Source organism: Phyllostomus discolor, chromosome 6, assembly GCF_004126475.2.
Source record: "Phyllostomus discolor isolate MPI-MPIP mPhyDis1 chromosome 6, mPhyDis1.pri.v3, whole genome shotgun sequence".
Classification (NCBI taxonomy): domain Eukaryota; kingdom Metazoa; phylum Chordata; class Mammalia; order Chiroptera; family Phyllostomidae; genus Phyllostomus; species Phyllostomus discolor.
Window position 1 is genome coordinate 148,351,053 of NC_040908.2, and position 15,260 is coordinate 148,366,312.

The 15,260-nt window shown below is 52.4% G+C and overlaps 1 protein-coding gene across 2 annotated transcripts in view; it reads left to right on the forward strand.

Moving 5' to 3' along the window:
* The window catches only part of LDLRAD3 (low density lipoprotein receptor class A domain containing 3), a 213,287-nt gene that overhangs the window by 52,656 nt on the left and 145,371 nt on the right, over positions 1 to 15,260 (forward strand). For both annotated transcript variants that reach the window (XM_028515797.2, XM_036029250.1), the window contains exon 2: positions 11,905 to 12,051. In XM_028515797.2, the coding sequence (XP_028371598.1) occupies positions 11,905 to 12,051 (147 nt within the window). The remainder of the gene's footprint in view (positions 1 to 11,904; positions 12,052 to 15,260) is intronic.

Below are 15,260 nucleotides of genomic sequence, written 5' to 3' on the forward strand. Positions count from 1 at the left end.
CCATCCCTCCATCCATCCCTCCTGCCCTCTCTCCCTTCCTCTGTGGGTCATTTGACTTGGAGGGGAGAGGGCTGAGTTGGAGGTGGAACCCAGTGGCAGATGAGGTGACGTATCTAGGACAGATGTAGCTACCTCTCTAGCAGACAGGAGACAGACCACTGAAGGCTGTCAAGGGACGGATGGAGGGGGAGGAGCCTCTAAGGTAACTGAGGAGGAGTAGCCAGAGAGCCAGATGTGTGGGGGAGGCCACAGGAATGGAGTTTCATAACGAGGGAGTGATCCGGTTGGTCCAATGCGGCAAAATTGTGTGTAAGGGAAAGATTAAAAACTAACCTTTGCATTGAATGATTGAGAGACTTGGAAGGCCACCAGTCCCTTAGTGGGGACAGACTCAGAACGCAAAAGGGGGAGGGAACCAACTGGATGTCCAGGGAGTTCTGGCTGTAGGGTTGGAGTCTGGCAGTGACTGGCTCCTTTCCAGTGAGTAGGGGCTGAGCTGCCCCCATTAGCTGAGCACCTCACTCACCCAGGCTGGAGCCACACGGTGAGTGTACTTGATTCCTTGAAAAATCGTTTCTTAATGAGCAGCCCTCTTCTCCTGATCTCTCATCTCACCTGGTGGGATTCCATTGTGTTCATTTCAAAACTCCCTTTATACTTGAGATCATTCTTCCTCTAATTACTGATCATGGAACTGCATTATAATCATATGCCTGGTGTAATGACATGTTATGTGCCTATATTACATCTAGCCTTTGTATAATAGTGACTCTTAATTAGTGAATAGTAGTTCACCCTTAACAAATGAACTCTGGCTTATCGTGTGGCCTGTATTAATACATATTTTTTTCATGAAGAGATTTTTGTGGTGTGACTGATACTCCTGAGAGTTCTAATGTTTTCAGGGCTGTGGTGACGTGACTCCAATACCAAGATGGACAAGATACCCAGGGAGCTTGTTTAGGCTGGGTCCATCTCCCTTGTGGATGAGGAAACTGAGGCGCAGGGGGTGAAGTCATTCTCTCAGCTGGGAAGGAGTGGAATTCGAACTCCGAGTCTGTGGGCCGCAGGGCTGGCCCGAGTGAGACCAGCTCTGTAACCTCTTTAATTTTTCATTTGCTTTGTGTTCTTCACTGTCAGAAGCTACCCTCCAAGATTTGGAAAACCCGAACCAGTTAGTCTGCACGCTCCAGCCCTCTGATTTACCAAATCCGACAAGTCTCTCGCGGAGGTAAATTGCTCCCTCAGAAAGCTGCGCTCATTCAGTCACGCACGGAAGCGGAGACTCCAGCCGTAAATGCTGCTTAACGCTGGCACTCGCTACATATGCAAACGCCATTTACTCAAGAAATCAGCTAATTCCTCATGATGGAGGGCCTGTCATCGGGCTCAGCCGAGGGGGAGGGTGCCCTCATGAGCGGATTGTAGGAGTGAGCGGACTAGTTTAGTGGATTAAAGCTACTTAGTAAAATTTAAACAGACACACCAGTTCATATGCATTCCCTTCTTGCTTAGCAGTCCCGGGCTGGTGTTTTGATGTCCCTGGCAGAGTTCCTCTCCTAATCAGAAGTGATGAGCCAAACAGTCCTTCATCTGCTGAGACGTGAGGGAAGGTTGTGGGCATTGGTAGTGAACCTGGGAGGCCCCTGGATCCATAGGGAACCGGAGGCAGGTCTGATTGCTGGCCCTTTGGGGGTGATTTTCTCCTATTGCGAGGGAGTGGGGGGGCTGGCCTTCTCCCAGGGGACACCAAGAGAGGTCAGGGTTCTGAAGTGCAGAGGCAAGACCTAAGTGTCATCCAGGGCCTGGAAACCTGGCTTCTCAGGCCAGCTCCAGCCCTGCCTTTTGCCAGGCTGGTTGATCTCTGGGTCTTAGTCTGCGTATTTAAAAAGGAGGAACTGCCTTTAGTGCCGGCTTCGCAGGGAGGTGTTTGGTTCTTTAGAGGAGGAGCTCTGTGCAAATCCTAGGTATTGTGTTTAAGTGCTAAAGAATGTATCTGGGATGGGCAGATGGTGAGTGTGGCCTGTCAGGAGAACCAGGTGTTATTGTCCACACCAACAAGAACGGCAGGTCGAGCCTTGAGAAGGAACGTGGACATCATCAATTACTGTCTCATTTCACACATGGAAACTGAGGCCCAGGGACGTGGAGAGACTCCCCCAGATCCCAGTGGTGAACCCCGTGCGCCTTTCTTCTCTGACCTGCTTCATCACTACCTTGTTTAGAGGGGTGGTTCGTGTTCATAGTGTGGCTGCTGTTAAGGAGCCCAAGGAGTGACCCAGGCAGGGCTCATTAGGAATCATCAACCCGAGACTGTCGTGTGTTAGAGGACACACAGCCAGCGTCACAATGTGAGCTCCTTAACTGTGTTCTTAAAGCCTGGCATCTCTCCCTGTGGCCCTGAGTGACCGTGGGTCTCAGCCAGCCAGCCTCAGCTCCAGCAGGCTTCCCACCCACTCAGGCTGCACCCTTTCTAGGGAGGCAGGGCGAGAAGAGGGCCCCAGCCTTGCCCGAGGACATGGATTGTGCCAGCCTTCAGAGGAGAGCAGGGAGAACGTGTGCGGGGGAGGAAGGAGCAGCAGGTACGAGGACTGTTTATTGACCCCCAACTGTGTGCCACCTATTCTCTCCCTTCATCCCTCCATCTGTTGCAGATAGATGGATAGGTGGCCACCCTGTCTGGAACGTGGGCTTCCCTGGTTTTACACATGGAGACTCTTAGCTCAGAGAAGGTGACTCACTTGTCTGAAGTCACACAGCCAGTTATAGTGGTAAGAGAAGCAGGCATTCGGCAGTTGTGCCTGGGCGTGCCAAATCACGGCCGCGGCTGCCTCGGTCGCCGCTCAGCCTCCCGCAGCCACATGCCGAGGGGCAGGGCGAGGAGGCAGATGGCCGTGCGCTGTTCTGAGAAAGAGAGCTTTACAGTGGCTCTTCCCACCCTGGTGTCTCTGGGAGGTGGTGTTTAAAAAATATCTGACCTTCTGGCCAGGCCTGGCTATTTTTATTTTTGGAATGCCATGGCTTAGTAAGTTGGGTGGGTAAATCTATCTTGTGAGATGTGTTTATTTTTCCCCTCCACAATCGGCTGCTGCTCTGCAACTGTTGCTGCCTTTCAGCAAATGAAGAGTTCTCGAGAGACCGAGTCTCCCGGACGGATGTCCTTGCCTCTGCTCCTTTCTCCCCACTGAGCACACTTGCCCCTTTTATCTCTCATTCTTTTATCGTGGATGGGGACTTTGAAGCTAGGATACTATTGGTAGATGGTTCCATATGTCTTTCATAGGTTTTTCTCCAATATTAGCATAATTTTTGTTCTTTATAATAAATTTTCTTAATGAAACAGTATTGAAAGGATCCAGACAGAGTCACGCAAAGAAAGCCTGCGTGCCTCCCACCCAGCTCCGCTGAATGCTGGTGTCTTGTCGTGCTTGCTTACTTCAGGCTGCTTCAAAGGGAGACGCCTTCTGGTTGACGTTTATCGTGTGCCTCGTGGTCCCGTTTGTCAGTGGGTATCCCCTCTCCGGCATTTGATGTTATCCTTTCCTGTACATTTTCAAAAACACGTCGTTCACCATCTGTATGTATCCACTGACCCGTGATACTCTGCAACTTGTGTTTTTTGCTAAGCGTTAGCTTTCCCAGACTTTTCCATGTTGATTCATGCCACCCCAGTTCAGTAAAGGGAGGCTCTGGGTAGTAGTCCATTATGTGGACGTGCCCTGAGTTTTCATCCATCCTCCTTTTGATGAACATTTAGCGCATCTTGCAATTTTGTATTAAAACCGTGCCGCCACGGATGTTCTCAGGCTCTTGTCTGCACCCAGTTCCCCCAGGCTCAGGGCAGGCACCACGGGGCACTGGCTGGGTCGGAGGGCGGTGGTATCTCCACCTCGCTAGGAATTGCCAAACCGCTGAGTTCCTCCACCGCAGGCCGCATGTGAGCTCCTGTAGCTCCATGTCACCTCACCACTTGAGATTGCCACACTTCAAAAATTAGGAAGTCCCATGGCTGTGAAAGAGAACTTGCTTGTTTTGTTTATCATTCTTTGACTACAAGTGAGCCTGAGCATTTATTAAGTGGGTGTTTGAGGCTGCTCATCAGTGAAAGTAGCTGTTTGTGTGCTCTGTCCAGCTTCCACTGGGTTGACTGTGTTCTCTTACACGGTCTCATAACACAGTCCCAGGTGTCTGTCTTTGTGGGTTGTGTGTGGCAGATACTGTCTTCTGGTTAGTGGTTTATCTTTGAACTTCGTAGTGTCTTCTGATGACTAGGGGTTTTACAGTTTAATGCAGTTGGTTATATTTATCAGTCTTTATGACCTGTGCTTTCTTGAGTCTTATTCCAGAAATTATTACCCTGAGCTCACGGAGATATGCTTTTGGGCCTAAGTGAAGCTCATTTAGTTTTCCAGCCCTTATTAATCCTTCATTTGCATTGGTATTTTTCATACGTGCCCTGTGTGGGTGTGTCTGTGGAGCAGAGGAGAGGCTAGAACGGTTTGCAGTGACTGTAAGAATTGTTGCAGCCGACCCTGGGCAGACAGGGCTGGGCTGAACTCGGGGTCAGAGCAAAATCTTTCTTCTTGACCCTGTGGCTGTTTCTGAGAGGTGCTAAAGTGCAGGGGTGATTGGCTCTCTCTTAAATCTGGCTTATCTGCGAGCCTGATAAAATCAGTCATAAAGTTGTCCCCTTCAGTTTAGTCTCACCGCCCCATTCTCACTTCCTGCTGCTGTTGCTGTTGCGGTGGTGGCGGTGGTGGTGGCGTCAGCTGATGATTGAAGCTGAAAAGACAGAACACGTGGGGGACAGCATCTGTCTGCTCCAGGTTCTCACCCGGGCTGACATGCACGCGGTCCCCGCGAGGACGTGGTGTGTGGGAGAAAGAGAACCCTGAAAAGGTCACCAGATTTCTTCACTTCCCGTCCTTTCCTCTAGGAGCTCAGGAGTGTCTGCAGTCATTGTGTTTTGCACGGAAGTGCCAATGGATTCAAGTGGGGTTTAGATAAAATCGCAGACCTTGAGAGAGTGTCAGAACTGGGTGGCTCATTAGGAGTCAGCAGTTTCTGTTCCCCAACCCAGTCAACAGGCATTTGTTGAGTGCCAGCTGGGGGTGCCTGGTAGTTTCTAGTTGTTGAAGACACAGTGGGGAACGGGACGGCCAAGGTCACTGTCTTCGTAGTGGGGGGAGTGGGTGTGATGGGACAGAGAGGGCGTGCCTTTGGATTGGCACCTGTGCCGGTTTGTCATTCCAGGTGTCTACCTGCCACCTTTTAGCTCAGGAGTGGGTCCTGTGGCCATGTCCCCGACCTAAGAAGGGTTTGAACATTTTAAAATGGTCGACAAAAAGATAAACTTTGCAATAAATGTTGATGGTAGGGAACACTAGCTTTGAACCCCAGTCAGGTGAAATCTCACCTGTCCCCTCAAAGGGTTTCATTCTTCTCGTCAGTAGATGAGAAGAAAACTATTACAGAAAATTGTTCTCAATGATTATATTTTGAATTTCATCAATAAAAACTTTGTGGAATATTGTTTTCTCTCTTCTTATATAATATCTTTCATTTGGCCTCCCGACCTGCACATCCTAAAATGAATGATTACTGCCTAGCATTTTGTAAAAAGAGGGCGCAACGGACTGACAGACGCCTGTTCCAGCCGTGTCCCTGGGCAAGTCACGTACTTCTGCAGTCTGTTTCCTCACCTGCCGATGGGCACGGAACCTGATTCGGAGTGCTGTCGTGAAGGAATAAAAAGACTTGATGGTGACCTCCTGCCGTGTGTCAGGAGCTGCAGGAGATGGTAGATCTTCCCTAGCGAGGAGTCAGTAATGATTGATTTCTTAAAGGCTGCTCAAGGGAGCGCAGGGGGCTGGAGACCCAGGTGGGCCACGGCCCAGCACTCCCCTCCCAGGGCCAGCATCTTCCCGCGCTGCCGTCCAGCCCCTGAGCTGCGGACCTTGGACCCCACGCAGGCTGCATCCTGACGGCCCTGCAGATCCCCATGACGTTAATGTCGCTCCGACACAATTTTTCTCTCGAAACGCAATGGAGCATAACTAAAGAATGTCAGTAACAGCTTCGCACCCTTGATGAGGCTATAAATACAGAACAAAAATAATTTATAAAGCTCTTTCCCGGTAAGGAACTGTCCTTTCCCTAGACCTTTGCACTTTCTCTTTGCTTTTCTCATTAGTCCTGGCCATTGGCTTTCTTTGCCAACTCATTTTAAGAAGGAAGCAAAGCATTCAGCATCTTGGAGGGGTTGCTGCTTCGCCCTGCATGGGAGAAGCAGAGAAGAAAGCGTGTGCAGTGCACATGCAGGACGGACAGCTAGGCCTGCTCACCGTCCATAAGTTTTCCTGCGGAAAATTGCACGTGACCTTTCTTCACGGTCAGTGTAAACTCGAAAGCTGTACGTGCCAAGGGTCACCGGTCCTGGGCTGAGTCCGTGAGTCATTTTACACCTTCTCACCGGTTTCTTCTCTGAACAGAGGGGCAAATGGGGCAGGGCCGTGTGCAGTCTAGACAGAGCTGGGGACCTGGCCACATGCTGGTACTCAGAACCAGAAGCACATCCTCGCTGTGGTCTCATGCGTCCACACGTGACTGCTCCCTTCTTGGTGACCACCACAATGCTCCCCGTAGCAAGACTCTGGCAGGAAGCAGTTTGATGAGAACCAAATGGCCCTGGGATGTGCTTGGGACAGATGTCCCTCATTCCATCCGACTCTGACGGCACCATGTGGAGCAGTCTGCAGTTGCAGGGGCCTTCGGGGATTTTCCGGGGGTGTTTACAAACAGATCGCTGCAGACCAGCGCGCTCGGTGCTTTGCATGTGCCTGTGCATGGAACATATGTGTTGTGTTTGAAGAAGTGAGTCAAAGGGAAAACAGATGGCTGTTTTCAGTGGCCTCCTAACGTCATGTTTGCTGGCGCCAGGCAGTGGGAAGAGGTGTGCTAGCTCTCTGGGGAGGTTCTAGGGAAGATCTGTGTGAGAGTGGCAGGATGGAATGCTACGCCGTAAGTGCGCCTGTGCACATGTTTGTGTGTCTTGCTGTGCTGCTCATGGAGCTTGCAGACTGGGTCGTCAGGAAGCAAAGGGTGAACACGGAGGCGATTGGGCAGAAATCTGGACTCAGGGCCTGTCGATAGTTTGCAGATGTCGGTCCTCTACCGCATCCTGACGGGGGATGTGTCCGAGGGTGGGCGTCCCGAAGATGAGCAGTGAATGTGGAGGACTTCAGCCACTGGAGCAGAGTTCCCATTTCTCAGCCGGGAAAGCCAGCATTGCTGGCTGCCCGTTCCAGGAGACTTGGGGCAGAATGCGGCCGCCGTCTGAGTCTGCAGCTACCTCCGCCCCGGCCCCTCATCGAATAATCAAGTTGTGGGTGCCAGAAATTTTGGAAGAGGCTGCCGCCGGTTTGCCTCTGTCCGGTGTGGGAGTACTGGGGACTTTTTCTTTCATTCTTGGCGAGATGGTGTAGTTATTTTAAGTAAGTGATGTGCTGTGGTGAAAACAGCAACTCTTTTTCATTTCTCAGCTTAATGAAAAAAAGAAAAGGGACGAGGAGAAACCCCAGGTAGCCCACTTTGTGCCTAATGCTTGTCTTTCTGGATTCTAAATGTGTCCCAAGACACTGAGATGGGATAAATATTTCAGCCACTAGAAAGTCCTGCTGTCGGGCTGGAGAGATTTCTCACCTCTTTTCAAACCGACAGCGTAGTAATTCACTTGCACAAACCCACACCCCCGTGTTCCTTATTTTTAACTGTATAGGTGTAGATTCCACTCCCCTGCTAGGGAGACAAGGCAGGAAGTAGAACTTTCCAAGGAGGCGTGTGGGGATGGGGATAAGTAACTGCACGGTTGGTTTTCCTCTTAGAGCGACCACAGGTCCAGGAACCACTGAGTGGACCAGGGACCACTGAGCACCAGATGTCAGGGATGTGGAACTGAGCCAAGGGCTGGCCCCTGCCTTGTGGGTGTGCAGGCTGGTGGGGAGATGGCACAGATGCATCGGTCAGCGCAGGTCGGGATAAAGGCAAACGCGTGCCAATATCAAACTGAGAGATGGGAGCCACATTAGACTGGGTGTCAGCGCAGGGTCTCGCCAGAAGTGACCTGAAGCTGAGGTCCGAAGGGTGAGTGAGATTAGCCAACTGTGTTAGTTTGCTGGGGCTGCTGTAACAACGGACTGTGGATTGGATGCTTCAAATGAAATGTGTTTTCTCCCGGTTCTGGAGGCGAGAAGTGTGAGATCCGAGTGTGGGCGGAGCTGGTTTCTTCCGAGCCTGTGTTCTTGGCTTGCAGGTGGCCTCCCACATGGTCTTTCCTCAGTGCCAGTCCGTGCCCTCATCTCTTTGTGCATGGAGGCCAGTCGGATGGGGCAAGGGCCCACCCTCACTGCCTCACTTGAACTTAACCCCCTCTTTGAAGGCCCTGCCCCTGAGTTCAGTCGCATTCTGAGGGACTGGGGGTTAGGGCGTCAACACAGGGATTTTGGGAAGATGCAGTTCATCCCTTAACACCCACAACATCAGGGGGACGGCGGGTGGAAGAACCGGGGTCGGTGAGTAGCATGTGCGGGGGCCTCACTGCGGGACGGACGTTTGTGCCCAGGAAGTGGTTGGAGATGACACAGCAGAGGGAGGCCGGGGCTGGGTCATGCTGGGCCTCGTCAACCACAGCAGGAGTTCTAGATGCTTGCGAGGGCACCCAGAAGCCGTCAGCAGCCTGTTAAAAATCCCCCTCTGCTGTGAAGAGAAGGAACTGGGGGCAGTGAGAAGTGAAAGTTGGCAGGTGGGTTTAAGCCAGGATTTCTCAGCCTTGGCCCTGTGGACATTTCGGGCTGGATGATGCTTTGCTGTGAGGGCTGGCCCTGTGCACTGCAGATGAGCAGAAGCGTTCATTCCACCAGACGCCGCAACCAAAAATGCTCCCAGATTCCGCCCTGTGTCCCCTGGTGGGCAGAATTACCCCAGGTTGAGAACCGGGCTGGCAGTGTGGGTTGGCTGGTACCAGCTGAATGAGGCACACTGGATGGGTTCGGGAAAGATTTTTGAGGACAGAATCAATGAAATTTAACCTCTCTTTGCCTTGGTTTCTCCCCTTGCTTTTGAGTTTGATGATACTGTCGTTTCCCTAAGGCACGAGGCCCTGTGCCCCCTGCTTGCATAGTGGGGTTGCTCAGAAGAGCCTGAAGAATGTTCCTCTGTGTTGTCAGTCACCAGGCCCTGGGGATCCTGGTCCCGCCTGCGGAGCTCTGAGCCCTGTGGCTGGCAGGGCCACCTGCCTGTGAGAGATGTGGTATTTAAGTCTCTGCATCACACCCTCTCATTTGTCAGGTCTGTGGGCCGCCAGCCTGTTGACTCTCCGAGCAAGCACTTTGGAATCTAATCTGGCCAATTCTCTGCCTCCGGAAATCTGTTTATCAGAACAAGATTTCACAGTTGCAGTGACTTTTCAGGGAGCTTGCCTTCGAGGAGCTAGTGCTACAAACGCGAGCGTAGGTGATTTCCTAATAAAACAGCATGACAGTTATGTTCTGGGGCCCTGAAGAACTCCCTGCGCACTGGTGGGGCTCCGAGCAGCTGCGTGGAAGCAGCTGGAATGTGTGGGGTTTTCTGGGCTGTGCATTCCTTGTCTGGCCAGGATCTAGCACCTGGCCGTCCCTCAAGGCTTCTGCCCTGTGACTTCCCCTCTGCCCTCCAGAGCCCTCGCCTGGAGGTGGCGAATTGGTTTCATGTTTTCCTCAGGGCGGGTGGTGGCTTTTAAGGAGTCCAGTCTCGAGAGGGGTTCCGGCATCGGGTGTGGGCGCAGTGGGCGCAGTGCTGTGATCATGATGTCTGGCTGGTGGCACAGGGGACGTAGTGGCACAGTATGTTTGCAGTTCCTGACAACCACGGCTCATTTTTTGTTCCCTGCCCTTGAGTGCTCTGGGTCGGGCTTTCTTGCACTGTTTTGCTGTCTCGCTCTAAGCCTGAAGGGCTCTGAACGCTCCATCTCTGTATCCATCAGCATCCACTACCAATGCCACCTCGCTCCTTGAACCTTTCCTTGTTGCCTTGAATTTTGACTTCAGAACAGTGGGAACTATTCAATGGCTTTTTTAAAGTGAGGAAGGGTCCTGATTGACTTGCTCTTTAGACAGGTCCCCCTGGTCACAGAGGGATGTGAGGGGTGGCAGGGCGGTCAGGCTGGGAGACTGTGGTAGGAGCCCAGGTAAGCGGCGGTGGTGACCTGGGCTGGACTCAGGGCTGTGGCTGTGGAGACTGGGGTGCTGCACTTGGTGCTTGGCCATCTGTAGGGGGCGACCGAGTGAGGAGGGGACACGGAGGGTTGTTAGGGTTCTGGTGCAGGCAGTTGGGGCAGGGTGAGGCCCCTCACTGGAGCTGCTGTTGTAGAAGTCTTCAGTGGGCTTTGCAAGCTCATTTTCAGTAGGGAGACGTGCATGCCCATGATTAATTCAGCCCCGTGGGGCAGCTGGGCCTACGGCAGTACCCACAGCACCGGGGCTGATGTGGTGCTGCTCGTCGCCTGCTCTTCCCAGTCCGACATGTTGAGTGTCGCCCCAGTAGCACCACAGTCACACAGAAGAGTGAGTGCTCGTCTCTGCCTGGAGCGATCAGGGACACTTCAGAGGGGGAGTCACACAGACACTATACGCTACCAGCTGCTGACAGGGATTTGCGAGGAGACCCCATGGGCCGAGGGCATTCCAGGTAAAAATAATAGCATGTGTGGAGAACAGTGGCGTGAAAGATGTGGTGGCAGGGGTCTGGAATGAGATGCTTCTCCTTGGCAAAGCTTGTGAACGAGGATCGTGAGCTCCCTCTGCTCCCGCTACCTGCAGGGGGGTCTGGACGCCCCCTGTTCGTCCATGGCGGCCAGACCGTCAGGGTGCCGCGTGCCTTTCCAGCCCTGGTTTGCGTCTCTGCACTTTTAGGATGTAGCACGAGTGTCTGGTCACAGATGTTCGGTAAATGCTCATTGATGACTCAGGAGGGAGCCCTGGAAGGTTTGGTCTTTTTTTTCTCCTTTTACCCTGAGACTGTTTTACTTCCAGATGGATCCTTATCCCCTAGCCATCCATCACAGTGATCAGATTGATTAGATTCCGGCTCCCTGGAAAGTCTGCCCCTGCGAGTCCATTGGCGGATGCATTCAGTACCCCGCCCCCATGCCCTGTCTGCTCCCTAGCCCAAGAGCACCCGTGGGTGAGGCCTTGGCATTTTGTGACTCTGTTCAGTGGGGTTGTGTCCAGACCTTGGGGCCGGTTCAACATCAACAACTCTTGGCAGGCAGTCCAGTGGCCTTGGGGGTGAGAGGTCTTAGTTCAAGTTTCAGTTTGGCTTTTCCCCCTCATGTGACCTCAGGCAGATTTAGATTTTGTGCTGGGGTTCCCATTTTCTAAAGTGAAGTTATCTGCCAGTATTCCTGTGGACTGGGCCAAGGTTCAAGGGTTCTGTGATTGTAGGACCACGGAGTCCGAGGCCTGGCGGGCATGTGCAGCTCCTGCTGTGGGAGCCTTCGGGAGGCCAGTACTCGCTGCTGTCCGGGAACCTTCATTCTCCCCGCCACTGGCCGGGAGAGACATTGGACTTTTACAGCCCATCTTGTTGACGGAGAAAGAAGAACAGTCAGTGAGCTTGTAATGTGTGTCAGACACCCGCGCCATACTTCTCGGTGTTTCTCCATTTAGTCCTCCCAGAATCCCCAGGGGTGGGGCAGCGAAGACTATCAGTCCATTTCACAGATGAGGAAACCGAGACCCAGAGAGGTCAAGTCACCTACCCGGGGCCTTACCTGTACAACCCGTGCCAGACAAGAGCGCTTCCAGTTGGGGGCTCGGGTCCTTGCCGTATTCGTCAGGCCTCTGATATCCATGTCCCCCTCTCCAACAGACAGCCAGCTGCTCCCCGGGAACAACTTCACCAACGAGTGCAACATTCCGGGCAACTTCATGTGCAGCAATGGGCGGTGCATCCCGGGCGCCTGGCAGTGTGACGGGCTGCCCGACTGCTTCGACAAGAGCGATGAGAAGGAGTGCCGTGAGTGCCCGGCCCTGCTGGGGTGGGGGTCGGGGTTGGGGGTCCCGAGGCAGAAGGAGCAGGTCCCGATCTGGTTAGACCCTGGGCACTCGGCTTGCTGTCCTTGTCCACACTGTAGTTCTGCCTCAGAAGAGCGTGGTCTGGGCAGCCTGGTCTGGGAGTGGAGCCACAGCTCTGGGTACGCAGAGGTCCCCTCCCCCAGGCTCTCCCAGACCCCTCCCTGGGGCCTGCATTACCTTTATTTTATGCACGAGGACTCTGAGACCTGGAAGGTATGTAGCTTCAGTATCTACCAACCAGCAGGCAGCTGACCTGGATTTGAACCCAGGGTTGCCTGACCCCAAGGCCCAGGCTGATAAACATCTTGCACATCTCGTACATCATGGAGCGTTCTTGATGGTTAAATGAGGTGTAGCTCTGTGGCAAGTATCCAGCAGCATGGGGTTGGTACTGACTAGATTGTCCTTTGCTTTCACATGCCCTTTCCTCTGCTAAAAAGGCCTGGGCATCATCTTCAAATGGGCACCACCAGGGCCTTGGAGTGTCTCTCTGATCCTCCTCACCCACCTCCTTCAGCCCTGAAATATATGTGAGGTTTGGGTGGGGGGTAATCCGTGAGAAAGAAGGCAGCTGGGATGTGAGTGGAGGGTCGTCCAGGGTGTCTAGTGATCATGCTCCCTGCCCTGGAGAGGTAGGTGAGTTCCTCTCCCTCCCAGAGTGTGGCGCTGCAGAGCAAGCCCCGCTCGGCACCCCGGAGGCGGGAAGCACACCCAGGAGTGCTGGCCCCGGGTTAGTCCAGCAGGTGTCTGCCTGGGGGTCTGCACAGTGGGACAGCGATTCTTGGGTCTTTCCCCGCCTTCAGGCAGCAGGCCTCTCTGACAGGAAAGTGTGTCTGACTGAACCTGCTATCTCTCTGGAAGCCAGCTGAGGAAATGTCTGGGGTGGGACCAGTCATTTGAACTTTGAACATAGCTGGTACCCAGATTTGAGGCCAAGTCTGCTGACCCACGGGAAGGAACGCTTTGTTTGGCATCCACCTCTGGAGCCAGTCAGCAACCAGTGCCACCCCCCCCCCCCCCCCCCACCGCCAACCCCTGCCCGGTGATGTGCGTCCTCAGGTGAGCAGCCCGCTCCGAGACTGGCCCTCGCCTGGACAGGGGTCCAGTACTGCTGCTGCCTGCCTCTGCCCTGCAGGGGAGTTTTTGGAGGGTGGATTGGCAGCGTTTTCTTTCATGGGGAGTATTTCATTTTGGTTGTTGCGCATGATATTTTTCTGAATAGCCCACTATACATATTGCACTTTTATTTTTGCAGTTTTTAAAAAAGTATTGTTTCTCTCAGCCTTCTGTGTTTCTAGCGTGGCTTCAACATTGCTAGAAATGTAACATTTGTCATCTGAGTTTCCAGTGACATAACATGTGTAAACTCCATGATCTGTCAGCTTCGAGCATTAGTAACACTGTACAGATGTGTGGAATGGCCACTTTTAGGATGTGGTGTGTCCTTGAACCTCCAGTAAATGCGAATTGCCCTGGGCTGAGGGGGGTTATTCAGCACAGGATAAGTTTGTGGAAGAACGTAGGGCTGGGAGTTGAGACCGAAGGTCTGTTCCCAGCTTTGTCAGTAGCAGCTGTGTGATATCAGCGCCCTCTGTGACGTCTGGTGTCCCATGTCAGCCCAGAGCCATGACTATGGAATCCACGTGCAGACTCGGAGACGAGGTAGAAAGAGCCCAGGGAGAAAAAAGATGGCGCAGGCAGCTGCCTGGCGCTGTTTGGTTTGGTTTGGAACAGGCTCGTCTTGGCTGTTCTCCATCCTTCTTTCCTCATTTCCTATCCTTAACCCCCAAGTGGAGACTTGATTGACATTTATTTAGTCTTTTGATCAAAACATAATTTAACAAACCATACACACAAACACATGCATTAAATCAAACCCTCTCCTCTGTTACTTTTCTTTTTTTTTTTGCCTTTAAATAAAAACAGAAGAACACTAGAAAGTTTAGACAATAGAGAGAAAGAAAAGAAGTCCTTTTCTGAAACAAATTCAACTTGCATTTTAAATTTCTGACATATGGCCTTGCAGCCTAGGAGCCGGGGGTGCGAGCGCTGAAGACACAATGCGTCCGGATCCCAGGCCGTCCTCCCCCTCGCCCAGATGCCCTGTGGTCTTCGGGAAGTTCCCAGAATGGTCTAGATCTTGGCCATCGGGAGGATTAAGTGAGAATTCCTAGTGCTTCCATTCCCTCCTCTCCAAAACGAGCATAATAAGGCTTTTAATAAGCATCGTTGTGAAGTTTGAATGCATGTTAAGCACACAGCATAAGGCCTGGTAAACATCAACTGTTAACTGGTCAGCCTGCACAAACTGTTTAAGCTGGTCGTCGTCATGGAAACATGTGATTGAGCAACTTTTTTTTTCTTCTTCTTCGAGTTGGAGGCCCTTTGCCACATTACCATATTTAGCATTCGCGATTGTTGTTTTGTGAGGTTGCCTACTATCCCCCCAGTAGATGTACTGTAGCCTAACCATTCTGCTATTCTTGGCGGTTTAATTCTCTTTCGTTTTTTTTTTTTTTACTTCTGCTGATCAAACGGCTGAGGATCAGTTAAGGAATTTATACATACCCAGAGGACAGAGCCAGGAGGGGCTGAGCTGAGGTCTCCAGGGCAACCAGCTGGCCTCTTCAGAATTTGTGTCACTTCCCCCCATGTCTTGCTCAGAAGTTGCAAGGCCCTTTCTCTGATGCTTTGGAGTAATTTGGTACTTAAGGAGAGGAGAGCGAAGGCGGCTGGTAGTCTCACCACAGAGAGGTGATTACCTCGAGTTCCTTACCAAGTAGCTTTGGCCTTTACAAGATAATACACTTCAACAGGGAGAGTTCCTGCCCTCCTGAAAGGCAGAAGAGCCCAGAGCAGGTGCCGTGGTGGGGCAGGAGGCAGCGGGCAGCTCTTCTGTGCACACGGCAGAGGAACAGTTTCTGTAAGACAGGGAGGGGCGTTTCTTTATCATAAAGGGACTAAAATCATGTATTGTGCAAAATAGGGAAGGGGGCATAGAACCCGCGGGATCACACGCACGCACACAGCTAGTGCTCTAACGGAACCGCTGTTAATGAGCATCTCCACAGTTTCCATCCGGGCTTGTCCCAGTTGCCACCAAGGATAGGCATTGTTATATTTCAATTTCTTTCCAGGCAATGTTTCGGC